At 44.1% G+C, this 25,681-nt stretch overlaps 2 protein-coding genes across 2 annotated transcripts in view; both read right to left on the bottom strand.

The window, feature by feature from the left end:
• The window catches only part of LOC309550250 (uncharacterized protein), a gene marked incomplete at both ends in the record, with an annotated part of 974,848 nt that overhangs the window by 690,865 nt on the left and 258,302 nt on the right, over nt 1-25,681 (bottom strand). The window contains one exon of the mRNA XM_082250660.1: nt 7,828-8,370. Within this exon, the coding sequence (XP_082106786.1) occupies nt 7,828-8,370 (543 nt within the window). The remainder of the gene's footprint in view (nt 1-7,827; nt 8,371-25,681) is intronic.
• The window catches only part of LOC309550781 (gastrula zinc finger protein XlCGF66.1-like), a 353,589-nt gene that overhangs the window by 169,590 nt on the left and 158,318 nt on the right, over nt 1-25,681 (bottom strand). The gene's annotated exons all lie outside the window — the stretch shown is intronic.

The raw sequence follows: 25,681 nt of genomic DNA, 5'->3' as shown, positions 1-25,681 counted from the left end.
CCATTATACGAGGGTTAAATGCTCATTTGAGGTTTTTGTCAACTCTTAAAACTGTGTGTCCCCATAAAATTGTGTCTAAATTCACTACCCAACATGGTGCAAAGACAACGCTATAAAAGCTCCTACAGGTCATTCGTTTAGAGAAACCCGGTAATAACGGCCCCAGAATCATTGCTCTCACTCTAGTGTGCGGCCAATACCCCCCTTTGATACAGCGTAATATAAATGACAGGTCCTCCTTAAGGAGACATTTGGGGTCTATTAGACCTCCAAATTCACCTATGGAACCCAGTGAAGCTGATGAAATACAGATCAGGATCAACCAGCTTCTTCACTGACCACAGTGACCGGGGAATGATGGCACTGAACGTGGAAGTGATGAAATGCTCGTCTCTTCTGGATTCATACACCAGAGAGGAGATCTGAGAACTGATCACCCTCAACTCCATCCACCATGCCGATCCTGGGCCTACAGGAGGAGCAGACACATGGTTACTGTAGTGGGGCATGGGGATATTTGTATCTTCAGAGGAAGGGTGTGAAAGGGCAAATTTCAGGAGAACCCGAATCCGAATCTCATCCCTCGTTACAAGAGACTGCTAAGGTTAGAAGATGATTGGTTGGAAAGGTGACGAATCTCCAGAATGAAGACAATTTTCCGACCCCCATAAGTGGAGGAATGTTCTGACCCTGAAGGGGTTACTTTAGGTTTCCACACTATATATGTGTGTATCATCATCTGCTGGAGATAAGAGAGGTCACAGTGACTATGGAGGAAGAGGACGGGGGGGGGGGTTACTGGGTGTAAAATAGAAAATAAGATCCCATTACCTCGTCTGCTGCCACGTCCAGCAATGTCTACTCTGTAATTCCTCCCAACTCACCTTTCACCCGAAAACGTCTCTTTTATACTTGACATCACTTCCTGTCTATAACTGACATCACTTCCTGTGACATCACTTCCTGACTTCCATAGAGACTTCCTGTCTGGGTCGAAGTGAGATCACCACCTTGTGGAGCTCAGAGGAACTGCAGCCCCAAGAAACGTCTTGTAGTGTGAACACGGCCTTGTGCTGTGTGTGTATGTACTGTATATCCTAATAGATGGGGGTCATTTCCACTCCCACCAAGGGGGAGAGAAATATATTACTGCCTATTACCATCACACACTCACCACCCCCCCTTTCCTGGCCAGGCAGGCTGCATGCTCGGATTAACAGTTTGGTATTTATTTCCTGGCTGAACACACACAGTTGTTTTTGGTTTCTTTGCTTTAAGGACCCCTTTTAAACACCTACTAGATTCAGAGTTTGGAATGTCATTTAGGGGGACTCAAAATTTGGTGGTGTGAAAGAAAAAAGTCTTTACCACTTTCTGACCTCCCTATCGCAGTTTTATTGCTACAGGGCGGCTGTGCTGCTCAGAACCCCGTATATAAACGTGATCCTGCACTTCCAGGTAGCGTGCGCAAGTGTGCGCTGCCAGCGGCTCAATACCCCTGTGATTCCACACAGCAGGTCTCGCAGACGCGATGTCCGCCAGCACCCGCTGATCTTTTGGTACACAGGCAGAATGGAAATCCGTCTATGTAAACAAGGCAGATTGCCGTTCTGTCAGTAGGCAAGGCATGGATCCTATGTTCCTGCAAAGCAGAGGCACTGATCCATGCCTTCCCCTAGTAAAAGCACCTCCCCCCAATACACAAAGACTGGCTAAGCACACATTTAACTGTTTGATCGCGCTCCTTCCCAGCCAGTGTCATTAGTACAGTGACAGTGCATATTTTTAGCACAGATCACTGTATTGCTGTCACTGGTTCCCACAAAGTGTCAGTTAGTGTCTGATTTGTCCGCCGCAATAAAGTCCCGCTGTAAGTAACCGATCGCCGCTATTACTAGTAAAAAAATAAAAATTCCATAAAAATATCCCATAGTTTAGATGAGATAACTTTTGCGCAAACCAATTAAAATACGCTTATTGAGATTTATTTTAAACAAAAACATGTAGCAGAATACATATTGGCATAAATTGATGAAGAAATTTGATTTTTGTACATTTTTTATTGGATCTTTTATAGCAGAAAGTAAAAAATATTGTTTTTTTTTTTTTGTTTATAGCGCAAAAATGAAAAACCGCAGAGGAGGTCAAATACCCCCAAAAAGAAATCTCTATTTGTGGAAAAAAAAGGACATCGATTGTATTTGGGTATAGCGTCGCACGACCGCGCAATTGTCAGTTAACAACTTTAGCCCCGGAAGATTTACCCCCTTCATAACCAGGCCATTTTTTGTGATACAGCACTGCGTTAATTTAATTGAAAATTGCGTGGTCGTGCAACGCTGTACCCAAATAAAATCGATGTCCTTTCTACAAATAGAGATTTCTTTTGGGGGTATTTGATCACCTCTGCGGTTTTTATTTTTTGCGCTATAAACAAAAATTGACCGACAACTTTGAAAAAAAAAACAATATTTTTTACTTTCTGGAGGGCGGCGCCTGTAAAAACAATCAAGCGGCCGAACAGCCCATATGATTGGTTTTCTAATGCAAAGAATCACCGGCAGAAAAAGAAGATATGTGAATGATGCCTGTAGCTCCACCCATCATCCCGAAATCTTCACTCAAAGTCCATTACGTCATATGAGGTCGTTGGGTGTGAAGTGGTTTAATACAGGAGAATAATGTCCACGCCCCCTAAGCATCCGATTATTTGTAGAGACATAAACCATTTGGAGTGCCAGAATCCCAATCTTCTTCTCATTGGCATAATGTCAAGGATTTTGCAGACAAGAAGAAATGAGCTTTTCAACGTTAGCAAGCATGTTGTGTGAAGGTCCTTCTTCATTATAATGACAATGTGGGGGAGAGAAATCCTCTGCACCTTCCTCCAGTACGGCATCCATATCCTCTCCATTCCCTCCTGTCTCTGCATCCTCTAGGACCGGCATATCGGGGTCTGACTCCGGTTGGGAAGCTGGATCGGGAGAAGAGGCGAGGAGTTTTAGAGCTGTGGACAAAGATGGCCGTATTAAGACGTAATCTGTCCAAGGAATGGCGACAGAAAATTCTTCTTTGGTCAGGTAGCCCACATGTTGTGTGTCTGAGAAAGAGCTAGAACCAGAAACCGACATTGGTGGTAAAGCATGGACTTTATATACAGTCCAGCATTTTGAACAGATAAGACACCCTGTACCTCTGACCATTACTCTATTATTCTTCAGGATAGAATCAATAATTCTCATTCCATCTTCCATTGCATTGGAAGAGAGACAAGGGTTAAGGCAGATTCACAGGCTGCAACTGCAGACAGATATACCCCCGAAGAACAAGACCAACACATGATGTTACCACCAGAAGATGCTTCACCCCCCCCCCCCAAGGACACACCCAATCATCATGATTGAGTATACCCTTGAAGCGGAATAGAGGGAAGAATGCACTCTGCAATTATGGCCCTATATGCGGACCCCTCGGCCCAGGTTCTGGTGGACGGCACTCTCTCATCACCGTTCAGGATTACGAACGGTACGAGTATACCCTTGAAGGACACAGCATCCTCCAATGACAACTTATATGGCTAAGCTCACGAAGGCCACATCAAGCAAATAGGTGACTCATTATCAGGGCTTGTTTTCCCAGAGAATAGGTGCAGCTACTACCCCTTTCTCTGTCCTTACCCACCTCTGAGTATCATTCCTTGGTTCCGTCCCCCTACCCCCCTCCAAGCACCATTCCTTGGTTCCAACCCCTACCCACCTCCAAGCACCATTCCTTGGTTCCACCCTCCACCCACCATTCATTGGTTCCACCCCTACCCACCTCCAAGCACCATTCCTTGGTTCCACCCTCCACCCACCATTCATTGGTTCCACCCCTACCCACCTCCAAGCACCATTCCTTTGTTCCACCCTCTACCCACCTCCCAGTGCTGCCCTTTTAGACAATACAGAACCAGGTATCATTTTGTGGTGCTGAGTAATTTGTATGGGATTTGGTAACGATAACAAGAAAAACAGTAAAATAGATTCCCTGCAGCCGGTAACAATAGATCCCCTAACAACAATGGACCACCCATAACAGAATTGCCCCCTGGCAAATAATAAACTACTGGCTGCAACAACAGGTCTCCCCACAGCCAGCATCAATAGACCCATCCCAGCAACAACTGACCCCTCCCAGCAACAACTGACCCTCAGAAGTTTAAGACCCACCCCCCAGCAATAGTAGGTCCTCCACCAGCAATAATAGACCTCCTCTGCAACAAAAGACCCCCCTGCCAAAATAGATCCCCTCCATCTAGAATAGACCCCCCAGCAGCGAGCATCAATAGACCCTGCAGCACACTCCAGCACCCAGTGCCAATACATGCAGTCAGTGTTAGAGGTGCCCTATTTGCAGTCCCCCGCGTTGCCGCTGAAAAAAAAAAAAAATCCCTGCTTATAATGCTGGAAAACCTCTTCCTCTTCATAAATGCCTAATCTGACATCCTGCAATGCAGGAAGAAGTGTCCCGGCTGGGACAAGGTGTTGACCACTAAGACATTCTGCTGCTCTGTCCTTGTGTTCACTTTTCACCCCTCTTCTAGAATGAGCTTCTAGCTTAACCACCATAAAGGTGACAGAAAATTCTGCTTTTGTCAGGTAGGACACATGTTGTGTGCCTGAGATAGAGCTAGAACCGGATACGGACATTGGTGGTAAAACTGGGTCCTACTCTGGTACAAGAGACACATTGTCACTCCAAGGCTGAGTATTGAGTGGACCTTTGGCAGAGCCAATCTTCTGTGATGTAGAATTGGCTCCCTTTCTCCTGGTCTCCACCATAGCTACAAGGGTATGAGGGTATCCCCCTGTGGGGTACTCATGGAATAGGGTGCAGGAGATAGGGTGCAGTGTGTCTGAAAGGAGTACGCGGTAACCCAGGTGTTGACTGTCCTGCAACAAGTGGCGAAAGGGCACCGGAGTACATAATAAGGGTTCTAGGTGGAAGTGGCATTAATGGGTGTGACCAGCGGTGTGACCACCTGAGACTGAGCTCTGAAGTTTAGCGCCAAGTTTGAAAAGCTTACACCGTAAGGGGAATACATTCCAGACATAGTAATGTTTTATAGAGTAATGGTGAAAGTTACAGGGTGACCCTGACTTACCTGTCCTGAATGCTGGACTGTATATAAGGTTCATGCTTTACTCGTCATGGTGGGCATACCCCTGAAGAGTTCCTCAGGGACTGGGTTCCATAGTTATGAGGTTCCATAGTGATGAACTACAACCCTGGACCTGTATAGCACCCAGTGGCTAACTGAACACATTGCACCAAGTGCCATAGGGAGCACCTCATGCTGGATCCAATGCCTGAAACAACATTACAGGGCATTTCCAGAGCGTGGGGGTCTGAGTACAGCTCCCAAGGTTGCACCGATCCGGGTACACTGCTTCTGTGTAGACAGTAGAAGACAGCGAGGGCTGATTGAAGAATCAGAAGATAAAATAATAAAGAGGAAAATAATAAACCAGTGAAGATAACCTGCAAATATATCCCATTCTAGGTTGGTGCACATTATTCTGCTCACACAATCAGTGAAAGTCCAGCTGGTCACTGAGGCATCAAAAGAAACTTGAATGGACAATCATGCTCCAACAAAATACTCCTTTATTAGAATATATCCAGAAGTGACAACATGGCAGGAGAGATGAGACTGTCAACGCGTTACAAACTACAAGCATTTAGTCATAGCAAACCCGCCATACTGCTTTCTCTCTATTTAAACATACAACATAAATTACCATATTAATATTTAAGCTGAACATCATAGACATGTGCAGAATGGAAACATTTGTTATGTTTCAAATAAATCTGTTTAGTTATTTTATTTCGCTTTCTAGAATTTGTTTCATTTCACACTTTGAGAACGATTGGAATTCTGATCGGTCGAGAAACGATCGACTGATTCAAACTCTGTGTGAAGAAATAGCTGGTTGTTAAGCAGGGGGCTGAGAAGCCGGCCGCCTGCATCCTTACCAACCATGACTCATCAGCTGTCAGTGGGCTTCCCCACTGACAGATGAATGGAAAGAAAAGAATGCCGGCATTGCCCAGCAATAGAAAAATGTTTAAAAAAATGGCGTGGGGTCCCCCCAAAATCCATACCAGACCTTTACCTGAGCATGCAGTTCGGCAGGTCAGGAAAGGGGGGACAACAAGTGCCCCCCCTCCTAATCCATACCAAGCCACATGCCCTCAACATGGGGGGGTGCTTTGGGGCAGCTCGATTCCAGCCAGCCACCCACAGCCCCTGTGTCAGCCAGCCATCCACCACAGGGTGCCAGACAGCCACCAACTCACCACAGGGTGCCAGCCAGCCATTAAGCATTAAACAAAAATTAACATGTTCAGTACCAGATTTGTGTCAAAAATTGTCTTATTTTTTCAAAACTTTAAATGTACAAAATATCGGCAGATACCGATACGTTGTGACCAAAATATCGACATCGGCCCTGAAAAAACCATGTGGGTCTATCCCTAACTGAAGGATCTGATATGGAAAGGGGGAGGGGAGCACGCCGTTTTGTTCTATTGCCAGGCAATGCCGGCATTATTTTCTTTCCATTCATCTGTCAGTGGGGAAGCCCGCTGACAGCTGATGAGTCATGGATGGTAAGGATGTGGGCGGCCGGCTTCCCGGCTTGCTGCTTAACAACCAGCTATTTCTTCACACAAAATATGCATCGGTCGATCGTTTTTTTTGACTGATCCGAATTCGAATCGTTCTGAACAGTTGGAATTTATTAGAAAATGGAAAAAAACGAAACAAATTTTAACAGATTTCAACTAAATTCATTACAATTTCATTTGGAGATTTGGATACATCCGAATCTAGGAATAACCAAAAATTTGTCGGAAATTGTATTTGCAGCGAAACTAATTTCACGTGTCTAACACTTAATGACCACCCGCTAACAGCTGGGATCCCAGCCAATGCAAATGGCCGCCGATGGCAGGGCCCACTCTCCAGGCATGGATCCTCTACATATGTGTGCCATAACACCACCCCGCTGATAGCTGGGGACTCAATGACCACTCGGGACATCCTGGAAGACTTCTGGATACCAAAGGAAGCTCCTGACATCCGCACAGCTACCCAGCACCAGACCCACCCACCAATACTTCCAATAGGTAGGAAAACTTCATACAAAAATGGTCCAATAAGTGAGGAGGACAAAAGAGGAACGCAGCCATTGGCTTATCCTGAAAATTTATGGGGGTGGGGTCTTATGGGGGAGGAACGAGGGCGGGGCTACCCAAACATATGCTGCCATGGACATCTGTCAGGAAAGCACATTATGGCCACTAGATGGAACTGACCATTATAGGAAATCCCAATTCACCATGACTGGGGGAATGCGGGTCACATTTCATCAACACATTTATAACAACCAGATCTGTAAGTGTTTGTGAAATCTTTCTGCACAAAATGTACTCAGCCAATGAAAGGTAAGGACTCCATTTTTATTTTTCTCCCGCTATCAATGGCCAACACTTCATCCATGTCTTTGGTGATCTCTGATCTCCTTATGAAGTGTTTCTTACATGATGAAGATCAGCCATGGAGTATATCTGAGGTGTATATGCTTCTTTCCCACATGTTCACCAACATTCATATACTGTAGAAGACATTTCCCGCACTCAAGGCACTAATACACTTCCAGGGTTGTGTGGGATCCCTGATGTACAGGAAGACAGGACTTCAGTGAGGAACAATTCCCTCACTCAGGACAGGAAAGTGGATTCCCCACCGTGTGAGATCTCTGATGTCTGGAAAGATGGTACTTCTGTGAAAAACATTTCCCACACTCATAACAGGAATATGGCTTTTCCCCCCTATGAAATCTCTGATGTCTGTAAAGATGGGACTTCACTGAAAAACATTTCCCACACTCAGGACAGGAATACGGCTTCTCACCAGTGTGCAATCTCTGATGTCTGGAAAGAGTGTACCTCTCTGAAAAAGATTTCCCGCACTCAGGACAGGAATATGGTTTCTCACCAGTGTGAAATCTCTGATGACTGGAAAGAGTGGACTTCTCTGAAAAACATTTCCCACACTCAGGACAGGAATACGGCTTCTCACCAGTGTGCAATCTCTGATGTTTGGAAAGATTGGACTTCTCTGAAAAACATTTCCCACACTCAGGACAGGAATACGGCTTCTCACCAGTGTGCAATCTCAGATGTATGGAAAGAGCGGACTTCTCTGAAAAACATTTCCCACACTCAGGACAGGAATACGGCTTCTCACCAGTGTGAGATCTTTTATGCACATTAAGTTTGGATTTAAAACTGAAACACTTCCCGCACTCAGTACAGGAGAACCTCTTATCTGGTGGAAGGACGACACTGTCCCTCACAGTCTGAGGTTCCTCAGGATAAGAGGAATGCGATGGTCCGGCACTTTACCTCACAGTCTGAGGTTCCTCAGGATAAGAGGAATACGATGGTCCGGCACTGTCCCTCACAGTCTGAGGTTCCAAAGGATAAGAGGAATACGATGGTCCGGCACTGTCCCTCACAGTCTGAGGTTCCTCAGGATAAGAGGAATACGATGGACCATCTACACTGTGTGGTGCCGGATGGACATTTGAGGTAGCCGGGTTTTCTCCTGGACTATACTGTGTGATGTCCTCATCTTCTACTTTACAGTCTGGAGACAAAGTGAGACAATCCTCTGAGGTTTTCCTCATCTCCCGTCCATGAACTAAAATAGAAATACAAAGATTATTATTAGACATCAGCAGATTGGTTCCCCTAAACCAGGACTCTGCCCACATCAGGCAGCTTTGTCTCTGAGGATCTTACAATTCCCCCCTCAAGGTAACTAGTAAATGGGTCCTCTGATCTTCTTCCAGTTCATTTCTTCATTCATGGACCTTAGTCAGAGAGGGAGGAAACAACGAGAACTGTCTTTTATAGGAGTGATGGTGATGAGGGGATTATAGGACGAGTGTCCCCTCCCCCTCTATCACTTATTGCCATCTTCCCAACACAAGAAGTCAAGAAGTCCCGCACTTCCTTATTTAGTCCATGATTTAGTCATGAATAACAGCAGGGCTGAGCCCCACCAGAGGTCAGAGAGTGAGGATGGGGGGAGAACAACCAAGATGAAGACTGGACTGATCCTGAAGACCACCATCATTGGGTTACTGACTCCTCCCTCATTATCACTTTCTGTTTAAGGTCCTAAAGTTGGAGGGTGTTATCACATTATTATCAACATGTAAAAGTCTGTCCTACAATCAGATCATCAGATATAAAATGTGATACAAAATAAATAATAAATTGGTACAATCATGTAGTGTAAAGAATGGTCTATGAATATTCACAGAAACATTCACCCAATGGCAGCTTACATTCAGAAAGTTTCTTTCACTAAACACAAAAACAAATAAAAAATCAAATAAGTGTATGGGTGGTTCCTGCGCTATCTGAGGTGGTGTATATTTTCCTTCTTACTGCAGCCCCACGGTGCTGGTACCAGAAACCAGTTTATATAGGTAAAAATAATTCGTATTTGTGGCGCGCTTCAGAAGTAAAGTATTTTACTTCTGAAGCGCGCCACAAATACGAATTATTTTTAAAAAATCAAATAAAATGCAGCGCCAAAAAAATCAAAAATAAATTTCTGCCCCCAAATCTGTAGCCAATAAGTGGGAAATAATTTCCCTCCTCTCCTTCTTCCTCCACGGTATATATGGGAGGGGGGGGTGATAGAAAATATGGGCGGAGCCTGCGCAGGGACGTCCCATCTCGGCCATCCCAGGGAAGGGGTATCTGAGCGAAGGATCACATTGTGAAGCTTGTTTAGTCCGCACTGTTCAAGTCTCGGCTTTTTAATTCTATCATCTTGGATTTTAATGTTGAATAAAGCAGATAGACGGAGAGCACTAGAGGGGGTGTTATTTTCTACCCTCCCCCCCCCCATATATACCGTGGAGGAAGAGGAAGGAGGAGAGGAGTGAGCGATATCCCTAGAGGGGGAAGGGATCTGTGGGACTCGCTGGTAACACAGGAGTCAGATGGTAAGGTGAGTGGAAGTGACCACCAGCACCTTTCTCATCTGCAATTTCTGCATTTGCACTTTATCATTTATATTGCCCCTGACTGATGACACGTGTCACATGACACACATTTCTATCCTCTTATTGGACCATCACATTACTATTTATTCATTTCCTGACACTATATCTAATGGGAATTGACCTGAAAACCAACCTCCCTGTAGGTGTTCAGAGAAAGGGAAAAGGGAATGGAGGGGGGAGAAGGGGAATAGTTGGGTGGGACTTTACTGGTACGGTATACAGTTAAAATAGTCAAAAACTGTTGATGGGAAATGGTCTAGAATAGGTATGGGAAGGGGGTAGAGAGTAGGAAAGAAGGGGAAGGGGAGTGAAAAGGTAGGGGAAAGGAGATGGAGAGGGGAGAAGAGGGGAAACGGGAAAGGGGGAAAGGGATGAAAAAATAGGGAAGGAAGAAGAAAGAAGAAGAAAACCCCTTCCCATACCTATTCTAGACCATTTCCCATCAACAGTTTTCCATTAAATTACAACCATACGTTAATCTTTATGGTTATAAGTATTATAAGCATTACATGTAATGTTGATTATCTGTTATCTCATTGTGATTATATGATGGTCTAAAATATTTGTCAACATTGTCTTTTTTGTTGATTTTGGGCCTGTTTATTTATTTATTTATTCATTGTAAACATGTTGTGGCTGTGACTTTGTTGCTGTTTCCCTTTAGGCTGGGCTCGCATCAGTCGCCCTCCGGGCAGTGTGACTCTTCTTGATCGGCGGACATGTGACCTCCTTGTTGTGGCAACGTCTGATGATGTTAGCCACTATTGGAGCACCTGACTTGCGTGCTCCAACTGCGCCTGCGCGAATCGTCGCGCTTGCGCAGCACGGAGGTCTGGGCGGCGTACGGCCGTGTACGTCAGATGCGACGTCACGGCGTACGCTGCTTGGCTGACACTTAAAACAGCGTTCGCTGCCGGCAATGGCGGCGAACACTGTTTGTTTCCTGATCCTCCCCGCCCGGGTTTTCTGTCCTTTTATCAGGGGCTGGTAAGTGCTATCCATCTCTCTACTTGTATCCTGCTTGGATCATCTGGCAAAACCTCATCACTCTCTACTTTTGTACTTTTTTACCGTTTTAGCCAACCACCACATTACCCTACCTGTTGGTGGATTATAACACAGGAACTCTCCTTTGGATTAGGAGCTCCGTTACAATCTGTGTGTTAGCCTCAACCAATTGGCCCTGATATGCTGGCTTTTCAGCAGTGACACGTCCCGGCGGGGTATTTCTTGGATCAGTCCATATTTATGAGTAATTACCTACATCCCCTCGGTAAGGTCCACATCTTGTTCCAATTCTCACAACTACCCCATATGGACTATGGGTACCACACACCCTGGATTATGTTTGACACATCGGATTTCACTCCATGCACTCTGCTTTTTTCTAACTATTCTAGGTGGTGGTCTTTTTCCCTTCATCTATCTTCTCACTTTTTCTGAATTTCTGGCTCTGGGGTGACCTGTGTGTCCACACGCTCGGAAATACTATCCTCTTTGTCCTATCCAACCTAGGGGTGGGGCGGTTTGCACCATTGCTTTCCCCCTCACACCTGTATCATTTTTTCTTTTCAAAACCATAATATGAACCAATTCTAACTTTTAAATTCAGTGTCGCCCATGTTCGCCGGCGAGAGGGTTTGATGGTTGCACGCCTTGACTGGTGACCCTTTTGAGCCTAGCCGATAAGGTAAAAGCAATCCTCCCATATTGATATGAAAAGTTTTGTTTATTTGTACACTGATTACAGACTTTCCAATATATTGAGATAGAATCATTGACCAAATGTTTTTGTCATTATCAGAATGAGCATTCTCTATACACAGTAAATCCTCCTGACGAAGTGTTTCGCCACGAAACATGTTGAGGTTAAGGTAGATATACCTCCAGCTTGTTTGGAAATCCCTTTGCTTGGATCGCCTTTAGCTATATGCTCACCTACTGTATACTGGCTCTTATTTAGCACGTTGTAATACACAATATTTTGTATTTTCTGTATGTTTTGTTCTCCTGTTTTGGATCAATTTTAACCTTAATATGTAATAAAGATATTTTACATTTTAATAATATTTCTTTTACACTGTTATTTTGGCACTAACCTAATCCAGGCATCCATTTATACATTTCCTGACACTGTTTAATAGATTTCATATTTTTGAATTTTAAAGAGGTTGTAAACTCATTTAACCTTTTTTTTTTTTTTTTTACAACCTGAAAGAGAAACACATAATGAGCTAGTATGCATCGCATACTAGCTCATTATGAAATACTTCCCATATTTATACCGGCGTATAACATGCACCTCATTTTAAGAGGGAAATTTCAGGAAAAAAACTTACATTTCAAATAAAGAACTTTGAAGCAAAATAAAGGTAGCTCAGAACTTTTTTTTATTAACACTTATAAAGGTAAATAACGTAAAATAACAGTAAAAGCAACTGTTTTAACAAAGAAACTTGGATATTATATGTTTTTACAAAAGTTTACTCAGAAATCGCTGCTATCGGGGAAACCAAGAAACTCTTCATCTTCACTGCTATCTTCAATATCTTGGAACTGAACACTGCTGCTTTCACTGCTACTGTCTTCATAAATCAGCTCGTCTTCTTCACCATCCAAAGCATTGCTTATGCCACATTTCTTAAAAGATTTGATAATAATATCTTCTTTAACTGCATCCCACCAAGTCTTTATCCACTGACACACTTTGGAAATGGCAGGTCTTTTCATTCTCCCAGAACTCGTACTTTCATCACACATGTATTTATTCCATTCTTCACGCATGAAGGCTTTGAAGGGCTTGTTAATGGAAACATCCAATGGCTGCAATTGTGATGGAAGTCCTCCTGGAATGACTGCTACTTCTGTTTTGCACATTTGAAATTCTTTCTTTGTTGGTTCTGTAAGATGAGATCTGAATGAGTCCAGTACTAACAAGGATGGCTTCTTTAACAAAGCACCTGGGCGCTTCTCCCACACATTTCTCATCCAAAGCCTCATGCCTTCTTCGTCCATCCAACCTTTGGGATGAACATGCACCTGTATGCCACTTGGAATCTTCTCCTTAGGAAAAGTTTTCCTTTTAACAATGACCAATGGTGGCAGCTTGTTTCCATCTGCAATGACAGCAAGGACCACAGTATAACGATTCTTTTCATGCCCTGAAGTTTTATTTGTTACTGTCTTGGCACCTTTTGCTTCAACAGTTTTATTTGAAGGAACATGAAAAATGAGCGGTACTTTGTCCATGTTGCCGATTTGACCAATTTCAAAATTGTGTCTTTTCCTTTGTTTGATAATAAATTTATGAAAATGTATTATCTTCTCTTCATAATCTTCTGGCATACGCTGGGCAATCCTGGTTCTTGTTCATATCCGAAGCTCATGCCTCTTCATAAATCTTTGGCACCATGATGCCGTCCCTTGGAAATCTTGTATTTGCAACTCTTTGCTGATTTTCACTGCTTGAATGATGATCATTTTTGTTGATAATGCAATGCCCGCTTTTCTATGATTAAGTACAAATTCCTTCACCCGTTCTTCTAATTTTGGCCATTTAGCAATACCGCTGCGAAAATTGCATTTTGTTTTTGATAATGTCTTGAGTTTTTCTTCCATTTTTCGCCACTCTCGTATTGTGCATTCTGTTGGTGGCTCTCCAAAATGCCTTGCTGCAGCCCTATTTCCATGTTGCTTGGCATATTCCACAACCTTTAACTTGAAAGCAGCTGTATATGCTGCACGCTTTTCCTTTGATTCCATTAGGGATACCGTAGTAGGGAAATACCGTAAGGACGGTAATGAATTCAGCGTCGGAATGTCAGGATGAGTCACACTGCAGTGGTATACTTTTTTACCTAAGTTTAAATTAAAAAAAGAATAAGGTAGTATCAGGGGTGTGTAAATTTACCGGTACTCTGGTTATATCTGTGTGTTGTAGGATGGCTGTGTGTAGCGTGTGTTGTAGGATGGCTGTGTGTAGCGTGTGTTGTAGGATGGCTGTGTGTAGCGTGTTTTGTAGGATGGCTGTGTGTAGCGTGTGTTGTAGAATGACTGTGTGTAGGGTGTGTTGTAGGATGGCTGTGTGTAGCGTGTGTTGTAGGATGGCTGTGTGTAGCGTGTGTTGTAGGATGGCTGTGTGTAGCGTGTGTTTTAGGATGGCTGTGTGTAGCGTGTGTTGTAGGATGGCTGTGTGTAGCGTGTGTTGTAGGATGGCTGTGTGTAGCGTGTGTTGTAGGATGGCTGTGTGTAGCGTGTGTTGTAGGATGGCTGTGTGTAGCGTGTGTTGTAGGATGGCTGTGTGTAGCGTGTGTTGTAGGATGGCTGTGTGTAGCGTGTGTTGTAGGATGGCTGTGTGTAGCGTGTGTTGTAGGATGGCTGTGTGTAGCGTGTGTTGTAGGATGGCTGTGTGTAGCGTGTGTTGTAGGATGGCTGTGTGTAGCGTGTGTTTTAGGATGGCTGTGTGTAGCGTGTGTTGTAGGATGGCTGTGTGTAGCGTGTGTTGTAGGATGGCTGTGTGTAGTGTGTGTTGTAGGATGGCTATGTTAGCATGTGTTTGTATGGTATGGTAAAATTAAGGATGGGCTCGGACGTATTCAGATTGAGCCCCCCCCCCCCAGGAAGCCAATCATAGGTAGTGAGGCATTTCCCAAACGTCAGCTTCACATACACACGCTACCTATGATTGACAGGGTGCAGTGTCTGCTTCCTGGCGAGCTCAATCCAAACACGCCCATCGCCTGAAAGGGGAAGTGAGGTAAAAAGACAGGGATGGGGTCCTGTGCGTCTCTTAGCTCCCACCCCCCTGTCAGGTAGTGTTTCTTTAAGCTGGATACACACTATCCAACTTTTGTTGTTAGATTTCCTTCAGATTTACCTTTTCTATGTAGTACAAAGGGCCGGCCAGATTGCATACAAATTGAAAGTGTTTAGGTTTGACCTCATATTATATGGTTTTGGTAAGTCTAAAGGAAAAAGTCTTCAGAAAATCTTATAGTGTGTATGGCTCATTACTCTCTTCCCCCCCCGGGCAGATTTCTTTTGCCATTCTGGTCCCCTGAAGTGCCGGTTCACATTAGTGCGAGTACAGAGATCGCATGTAGTTCGGAGCGCAGTGCTCCTAAAATTACCGTACATTCGATCTCATGTGCGGTGCAAATTTCAGCCATACAGTTTGTATGGCTGAATTTACACCGCATCGGCACGAAACACGCACATGACCCTTTTTTTTTATTCCGCAGCAGAATCGGATCGCATAGTGGTTCACACTAGTGCGATACGATTCTTTGCGAACATGCAGATCGCACTGCGATATGCAATCTCAACTGGGGGTGTCGTTAACTTTTAATTGACATCCCCTGCGTATCTCATATGGCAGTGTGAACTGCTAGAGGTGCGGATGCGATGCGTGAACAAGCTGCATATTTGCAGCCTTCCCGCATCGCACAAGTGTGAACCGGCACTTAAGGTCCATGCACACTGATGGGGGGCCTGTCAGGGGATGGGAGCTAAGAGACACATACTAGCTGACAGGCCCCCCCAAAGGCAGCAGTGTGCACTGATTTTAAAGTGGACCAGATTATCAAAAGAAATCTGCCAGGGGGGAGCAAAGAAACACTGCCTGGTAGGGAGACAGACACTAGCCATCAGCAGTGTTTCTTTGCTCCCCCCCGGCAGACTTCTTTTAATACTCTGGTCCCCTTTAAAATCAATGAACACTGCAGGGAGGGGGGTCAGCAAGTGTATGTAGTAGTCTCTTGCTCCCCCTTGCTATGTCAGGCAGTGTCTCATCTTTGTGTGCAATATCGTACTTGTCACATTCTTGAAATTCCTTAAATGCCATTCCCTAAATGCCTTTACCTCAGTGAAACTCTCGCGAGCAATGCATAGCCATTGCCGTGGTTACGACGGCCGCGAGATTTACTGGTGTGACGTATCCCCTGTAGCAGGAAGGGGGAAGGCTGCACAGGAGGTCTGTAATGCCGCGCCATTCAAGAAGAATTCCACTTGCTTATATTATGTAATAATATATATAAGTTGCGCTATAAAGTGAAATACATATGTGATAATGTAATGATGTAATAAAGTCCAAATAGAGTCCAATATGGGTAAAACAGCACGTCTGACGAAATATTCTGTACAGGTACCGCTTACCAAAGGTGAATAGTATATAGGCCCAAAATACTTCAAAGGATCCACGGGAACCAGATATCAATTGGACTCCGTATATATAGATGGATCTCCTCAGTGTTGGGTATTCATGTGAATATATTCAGCCATATTCATGTGAAATAAATAAAAATAAAGAACGCCATAGCGTAAAACCACAATAAATTGAATAAAACACCCCGAGTGATGGGAATATCAGAGAAGTGTTGGGAGTGTAGATAGAAGACACACCACCTCAAATCTTGTGAAAATACTCCTTACCAGAGTAATAAATTGTGCAGAGAAGAGAAAAAGGACCTCCCCCAGTAGGACTGCAGCTTACCAAAGACAAACCATATAAAGCATATAGGTCCCAATCGTGTCACCAAAAAGGGCTGACATATGAATGCCCTTACCAGCTCCAGAAATTGGAAGGCAGAAAAGATCCAAATCCGACTGAGTACTTCAACTGGTGGCACAGCTCCAGATATATGTCAAAGCAGATGAAACACTTCCAATGGGGACGCTAGTAGAGGCTCGACATACAGGGGGTATCAGCCATGAATAAAAGAGAGGTAGACCATAGCGTAAAACCCCACAAACAAGTTTATTAAAGAAAGGGCAAACACTTACAAGCGTTTGACCAAACCTTTGAGAACATCATCTCTGATGAAACGCGTCAGTCACGGCGTGCTGACGTCACCCATGCGCTACAGTCTCACGAAGGAACGGGCGAGTGGAGCCGTCCGGCCGGCGGCTCATTTACCTTCCTCTTTTGACCATTGTGATCTTCATGCTTGTAAGTGTTTGCCCTTTCTTTAATAAACTTGTTTGTGGGGTTTTACGCTATGGTCTACCTCTCTTTTATTCATGGCTGATACCCCCTGTATGCCGAGCCTCTACTAGCGTCCCCATTGGAAGTGTTTAATCTGCTTTGACATATATCTGGAGCTGTGCCACCAGTTGAAGTACTCAGTCGGATTTGGATCTTTTCTGCCTTCCAATTTCTGGAGCTGGTAAGGGCATTCATAGGTCAGCCCTTTTTGGTGACACGATTGGGACCTATATGCTTTATATGGTTTGTCTTTGGTAAGCTGCAGTCCTACTGGGGGAGGTCCTTTTTCTCTTCTCTGCACAATTTATTACTCTGGTAAGGAGTATTTTCACAAGATTTGAGGTGGTGTGTCTTCTATCTACACTCCAACACTTCTCTGATATTCCCATCACTCGGGGTGTTTTATTCAATTTATTGTGGTTTTACGCTATGGCGTTCTTTATTTTTATTTATTTCACATGAATATGGCTGAATATATTCACATGAATACCCAACACTGAGGAGATCCATCTATATATACGGAGTCCAATTGATATCTGGTTCCCGTGGATCCTTTGAAGTATTTTGGGCCTATATACTATTCACCTTTGGTAAGCGGTACCTGTACAGAATATTTCGTCAGACGTGCTGTTTTACCCATATTGGACTCAATTTGGACTTTATTACATCATTACATTATCGCATATGTATTTCACTTTATAGCGCAACTTATATATATTATTTCTTTTAAGGTGACAGTCACACTTGAAGTTGCAGCTTCACATTTATTTGGTTGGTTTAGCGCAGTTGTTTATTTAATTTTTGCTTATATTATGTGACACATTCCAGTGTAGCAGAGGAAGATCTGCCGGGGACTGCAATGCGCGCCGATGACATCCATTCGCGCCGCTATGCGGTATGTACTATGGGCCCTTAACATTATATCGGCGTATAACACGCACACATCATTTGCCCCCTATTTTCAGGGAGAAAAAGTGTGTCTCATACGCCGATAAATACGGTACCTTAGAAGGAGCCCCCGCCGTGCCGCCTGCTTACCTGTATGACGGGCGACATGTTCAGTCGCCCGTCTTCCGGGATCGCGGCATCCGGCCATCTGATTGGCCAGAGCCGCAGTGACGTCACGCACGCACACGCGTGAGCAGACGGTCACGGCATGGGGCTCTGAAGGAACAGCACCAGCGGCCGTTCCTTCAGAGCGCATGCGCCAGTGACGTCACTGGCTGCATGTAAGGTAAATATCTCCTAAACGGTACAGGTTTAGGAAATATTTACAGTAACTATAGGTAAGCCTTATCATAGGCTTACCTATAGGTACAACTTGCAGAGGAGGGTTTACTTCCTCTTTAAGTCTGATTGTTACACGGCGCGGTGATATCGCACAGATTGGATTATTATTTCCCACTTATTGTCTACAGATTTGGGGGAAGAAATTTATTTTCATTTTCATTAGATTTTTTCATCAGATATAAAATGTCCAGCTGGTAGGAAATGGGCGTAACAAAGAGAATCCATATTATGTGTATATACAGTATCTGACAAAAGTAAGTACATCCCTCACATTTTTGTAAATATTTTATTCTATCTTTTCATGTGACAACACTGAAGAAATGACACTTTGCTACAATGTAAAGTAGTGAGTGTACAGCTTGTATAACAGTGTAAATTTACTGTCCCCTCAAAATAACTCACCACACAGCTATTAATGTCTAAACCGCTGGCAACAAAAGTGAGTACACCCCTAAGTGACAATGTCCAAATTGGACCCAATTAGCCATTTTCCCTCCCCGATGTCATGTGACTCGTTAGTGTCACAAGGTCTCAGGTGTGAATGGGGAGCAGGTGTGTTAAATTTGGTGTTGTCGCTCTCACTCTCTCATACTGGTCACTGAAAGTTCAACATGGCACCTCATGGCAAAGAACTCTCTGAGGATCTGAAAAAAAAGAATTGTTGCTCTATATAAAGATGGCCTAGGCTATGAGAAGATTGCCAAGACCCTGAAACTGAGTTGCAGCACGGTGGCCAAGACCATACAGAGGTTTAACAGGACAGGTTCCACTCAGAACAGGCCTCGCCATGGTCGGCCAAAGAAGTTGAGTGCACGTGCTCAGCGTCATATCCAGAGGTTGTCTTTGGGAAATAGACGTATGAGTGCTGCCAGCATTGCTGCAGAGGTTGAAGGGGTGGGAGGTCAGCCTGTCAGTGCTCAGACCATACGCCGCACACTGCATCAAATTGGTCTGCATGGCTGTCATCTTAGAAGGAAGCCTCTTCCAAAGATGATGCACAAGAAAGCCCGCATGCAGTTTGCTGGAGACAAGCAGACTAAGGACATGGATTACTGGAACCGTGTCCTGTGGTCTCATGAGACCAAGATAAACTTATTTGGTTCAGATGGTGTCAAGTGTGTGTGGGGGCAACCAGGTGAGGAGTACAAAGACAAGTGTGTCTTGCCTACAGTCAAGCATGGTGGTGGGAGTGTCATGGTCTGGGGCTGCATGAGTGCTGCCGGCACTGGGGAGCTACAGTTCATTGAGGGAACCATGAATGCCAACATGTACTGTGACATACTGAAGCAGAGCATGATCCCCTCCCTTCGGAGACTGGGCTGCAGGGCAGAATTCAAACATAACGACCCCAAACACACTTCCAAGATTACTGCTGCCTTGCTAAAGAAGCTGAAGGTAAAGGTGATGGTCTGGCCAACCATGTCTCCAGACCTAAACCCTATTGAGCATCTGTGGGACATCCTCAAACAGAAGGTGGAGGAGCACAAGGTCTCTACCATCCACCAGCTCCATGATTTCATCATGAATTAGTGGAAGAGGACTCCACTGACAACCTGTGAAGCTCTGGTGAACTCCATGCCCAAGAGGGTTAAGGTAGTGCTGGAAAATAATGGTGGCCACACAAAATATTGACACTTTGGGCCCAGTTTGGACATCTCCCCTTAGGAGTGTACTCACTTTTGTTGCCAACAGTTTAGACATTAATGGCTGTGTGTTGAGTTATTTTGAAGGGACAGCAAATTTACACTGTTATACAAGCTGTACACTCACTACTTTAAATTGTAGCAAAGTGTCATTTCTTCAGTGTTGTCACATGAAAAGATAGAATAAAATATTTACAAAATGTGAGGGGTGTACTTACTTTTGTGAGACACTGTAGCGGTGGGTAGAGGGGATAGAGCAGAAGTCTGTAATGTACAACATAGAGTATATAGTGCAGGGGTCAGGACTCATAATATTGGTATTCAGTAATCAGTGGTGGATTACATGTATTTATGTCATGTATGTATTTAGTGTTAATGACCCACCTGTGCTGATCTCTGTAGGAGTGTCCTCCTCTATAAATGTCCCCGTTATTCCATCCTCCTCCATAGACTGCTGATCATCCCTCACATACGTCTCTTCTTCTTCTGCTTTAACCTCAAATTCTATATCGATTGGATCTCCACTCTAAACCAAGAAAAATTAGAGCGAATATCATCTGAAAGTTATAAGCTTTAGCATTGTGATATTATAAAAAAAAAAAACACATCCTCTCCAGAAGTCCATGTTCTAGATGCTCAAATCCACCAACCTTGTAACATTGAGGGATGGTGTGACCTTCCTGTGTGGAATCCCGGGAATACAGAGGACGGGGACATCTCTCTGGTGGGTTTCTGTAACTGGATGACTCCACCATGGTGTCCTGGTACAGATCTTTGCGTTCCTTCAGAAACTCTGACTCCTCCATCACCCCATCCTCATCATCCTCCTCTTTTATCTCTTCTTTAACCTCAACTTTAGAATCTCTCAGGTTTCCACCCTGAATATAGAATAAAAATGACATCAATGGTAACAATGCAGATAATGTACAGATCCTAATGATACTATCAGTGATTGTTCCTCATCTACCTGATGATGGTGAGGGATGGTGTGACCTTCCTGTGTGGAATCCCGGGAATACAGAGGACGGGGACATCTCTCTGGTGGGTTCCCATTACTGGATCCATCTGTAGGAAACACACACACTGACTGAATACATTGTTTCTATGTGTTTATCAGATGATGGGGGATCTAGGTGGATCCTCCGCACTGCTCTCTCCTTTACAATAAAGTCTCCTCTTACCCGGTGATGTGAGGGGCGGCTGATTCTCCATCATGACGTCCTTGTAGAGATCCTTGTGTCCTTCTAAATACTCCCACTCCTCCATGGAGAAATAGACAGTGACATCCTGACACCTTATAGGAACCTGACACACACAATGATACAGTCACCATCCAGACACATCCCTTGTCTGTTACTGGATAATGTCCCAGAATTCCCAGCACCGCTCACCTCTCCTGTCAGCAGATTGACCATCATGGTGGTCAGTTCCAGGATCTTCTGCTCTCTGTTCCTCTCAGGTATCGGAGAACGAGGTGGAGGCACCGTGGTGGGGCTCTGGGTCCTGCTCCATCCTCCTGAGATTGGCTCCCCAGTAGACTTCTTCACTACAACATAATCCTACAGATCAGGAGAAAGATAAACCAATATCAATCATCTGACATCATCTACATGTCTATAATAAGAACATGGTCTATTGACCAGACTAGATAAGAGTGATGTCATGTGACCTCCCAGAATCCTCCTCACCTCTCTGGTCAGGTCTGTGTTTTATTAATAGAGATAAAAGTAATGTCATGTGACCTCCCAGAATTCTCCTCACCTCTCCGATCAGCAGGTAGATGATCTCCAGGGTGAGGCTTAATAACCTCTCAGTCATGTGACTCTGATCCTCCTCCATCCTCATTGGTGTGGTCATGTTATCTATGCGGGTTTCTCTGTAGACGGATAATGAAGAATTATCTGGATTGCATTGGTTGGACAATATTAGGATGGGGATATAAGGGGTTATAGGCGGGTTGCCCCTGGTGGGAATTGGAACATGTAGATTGGGTTACTTAGGGGGATCTTTTTATAAAGAGTGGTCACAGGTTCTCTGAGACCATCAAGACCAATGCAGAGCCCAAAGCCATTGATTGGACAGGAGGAAGAACAGTCCACTGCCAGAGTGTAGGGGAGTAGAGGAGAGTGCCGGTATTGAGGGATCAGAGGATCAGAGAAGTAAAAGTGCTTTTACTGGTTCCCTACACCAAAATTACCATGTAACCCTTGAAGTGGGGCTGCCCCCATTATACGAGGGTTAAATGCTCATTTGGGTTTTGGTCAGTTTTTGTTTCCCCAGAGATGGGCTTTAAACAAAATAACATTTTCACACACGATAAAATCTGTATTTTAAACTTGTAAAAACAAAGCCCCCCCCCACACACACACACAATTATGTCAACCCTTAAAACTGTGTGTCCCCATGAAATGGTAACTAAATTCACTACCCAACATGGTGCAAAGACAACGCTATAAAAGCTCCTACAGGTCATTCGTTTAGAGAAACCCGGTAATAACGGCCCCAGAATCATTGCTCTCACTCTAGTGTGCGGCCAATACCCCCCTTTGTGACAGCATAATATAAATGACAGGTCCTCTTTAAGGAGACATTAGGGGTTTATTAGACCTCCAACGTCACCTATGGACCCCAGTGAAGCTGATGAAGTACAGATCGGGATCAACCAGCTTCATCCCTGACCACAGTGACCGGGGAACAATGGCACTAAACCTGGAAGTGATGAAATGCTCGTCTCTTCAGCATTCATTCACCAGAGAGGAGATCTGAGAACTGATCACCCTCCACTCCATTCACCATGCCGATCCTGGGCCTACGGGAGGGGCAGGCACATGGTTAATGTAGTGAGGCATGGGGAAATTTGTATCTTCAGAGGAAGGGTGTGAAAGGGTAAATTTTAGGAGAACCCGAATCCGAATCTCATCCCTCGTTACAAGAGACTGCTAAGGTGAGAAGATGATTGGTGGGAAAGGTGACAAATCTCCAGAATGAAGAGAATTTTCCAACCCTGAAGAGGTTGATCTAGCTTTCCACACTATATATGTGTGTATCATCATCTGCTGGAGATAAAAGAGGTCACATTGACTATGGAGGAGGAGGACGGACATGACAGGGGGGGTTACTGGGTGTAAATAGAAATTAAGATCTTATTACCTCCTCTACTGCCACTTCCAGCGATGTCTCCTCTCTCCTTTGTGCCACATGGAACTTGTGCCTGTACTTGAAATCACTTCCTGTCTGTACCTGACATCACTTCCTGTCTTCCATAGAGACTTCCTGTCTGGGTAGAAGTGAGATCACCACCTTGTGGAGCTCAGAGGAACTGCAGCCCCGAGAAACGTCTCGTAGTGTGAACACGGGCTTGTGCTGTGTGTGTATGTACTGTATATCCTTATAGATGGGACATCTCCACTCCTACCAAGGGGGAGAGAAATATATTACTGCCTATTACCATCACACGCTCACCCCCCCCCCCTTTCCTGGCCATGTTCGGATTAACAGTTCTGTATTTATTTCCTGGCTGAAATTTTTTTTTTTTCGTTTCTTTGCTTTAAACACCTACTAGATTCAGAGTCTGGAATGTATATTTGGGTGGACTCAAAACTTGGGGGTGTGAAAAAAGTCTTTACCACTTCCGACCTCCCTATAGCAGTTTTATTGCTACAGGGCAGCCGTGCTGCTCAGAACCACATATATAAACGTGATCCTGCACTTCCAGGTAGTGTGCACACGTGCGCGCTGCCAGCGGCTCACTACCACTGTGATTCTACACAGCAGGTCCCGCAGACGCGATGTCCGCCAGCACCCGTTGATCGTTCGGTACACAGGCAGAATTGCAATCCATCTATGTAAACAAGGCAGATTGCCGTTATGTCAGTAGGGAAAGCATGGATCCTGTGTTCCTGCAAAGCAGAGGCACTGATCCATGCCTTCCCCTAGGAAAAGCACCTCCCTCAATACAAAAACACTGGCTAGGCACACATTTAACCCTTTGATTGCCCCTTCCCAGCCAGTGTCATTAGTACAGTGACAGTGCATATTTTTAGCACTGATCACTGTATTGGTGTCACTGGTTTTCACAAAGTGTCAGTTAGTGTCTGATTTGTCCGCCGCAATAAAGTCCCGCTGTAAGTCACCGATCGCCGCTATTACTAGTAAAAAAATAAAAATTCCATAAATATATCCCACAGTTTATAGACAAGAAATTTTTTGCGCAAACCAATTAAAATAAGTTTATTGAGATTTATTTTAAACAAAAACATGTAGCAGAACACATATTGGCATAAATTGATTAATAAATAATTTTTTTTTACATTTTTATTGGATGTTTTATAGCAGAAAGTAAAAAATATTGTTTTGTTAGAAATTTTTTGTTTATAGCGCAAAAATGAAAAACCGGAGAGGTGATCAAATACCCCCAAAAGAAATCTCTATTTGTGGGGGAAAAAAGGACATTGACTTTATTTGGGTACAGCATCGCACAACCGCGCGATTGACAGTTAACAATTTCAGCCCCAGAAGATTTACCCCCCCCTTCATGACCAGGCCATTTTTTGCATTACTTTAATTGAAAAATTTTCGGTCGTGCGATGCTGTACCCAAATAAAATCGATGTCCTTTTTTTCCCACGAATAGAGATTTCTTTTGGGGGTTATTTGATCACCTCTGCGTTTTATTTTTTATTTTTTGCGCTATAATCAAAAAATGACTGACAATTTTAAAAAGAAAAACAATATTTTTTACTTTCATGAGGGCGGCGCCTGTAAAAACAAGCAAGCGGCTGAACAGCCCATATGATTGTTTCTATGGTGAAGGGAATCACCGGCAGAATAAGAAGATATCTGAATGATGCCTGTAGCTCCACCCATCATCCAGATATCTTCACTCGAAGTCCATGACGTCATATGAGGTAGTTTGGGCGGGAAGTGGTTTAATACAGGAGAATAATGTCCACGCCCCCCTAAGCATCCGCTTATTTGTAGGGACATAAACCATTTGGAGTGCCAGAATCCCAATCTTCTTCTCATTGGTATAATGTCAAGGATTTTGCAGACAGAGGAAATGAGCTTTTCAACGTTAGCAAGCATGTTGTGTGAAGGTCCTTCTTCATTATAATGACAATGTGGGGGAGAGAAATCATCTGCACCTTCCTCCAGTACGGCATCCATATCCTCTCCATTCCCTCCTGTCTCTGCGTCATAAACTAGTGAAGATAACCCGCAAATATATCCCATTCTAGGTTGGTGCACATTATTCTGCTCACACAATCAGTGCAAGTCCAGCTGGTATCAAAAGAAACTTGAATGGACAACCATGCTCCAAGAAAATACTCCTTTATTAGAATATATCCAGAAGTGACAACATGGCAGGAGAGATGAGACTGTCAACGCGTTTCACACTACAAGCATTTAGTCATAGCAAACCCGCCATACTGCTTTCTCTCTATTTAAACATACAACATCAATTACCATATTAATTAATATTTAAGCTGAACATCATCGAAATGTGCAGAATGGAAACATTTGTTTTGTTTCAGATAAATCTGTTTAGTTATTTATTTTGCTTTCTAGAATTCGTTTCATTTCAAGCTTTCAGAGCAATTCGAATCGGTTGAAAATGTATCAAGCATCGTTGCA

This window comes from Pelophylax lessonae, assembly GCF_965119305.1.
Source record: "Pelophylax lessonae genome assembly, chromosome: 3".
Taxonomy (NCBI): domain Eukaryota; kingdom Metazoa; phylum Chordata; class Amphibia; order Anura; family Ranidae; genus Pelophylax; species Pelophylax lessonae.
Note: the sequence above shows the minus strand (reverse complement) of the source record. Positions and strands in the feature narration are given on the sequence as shown.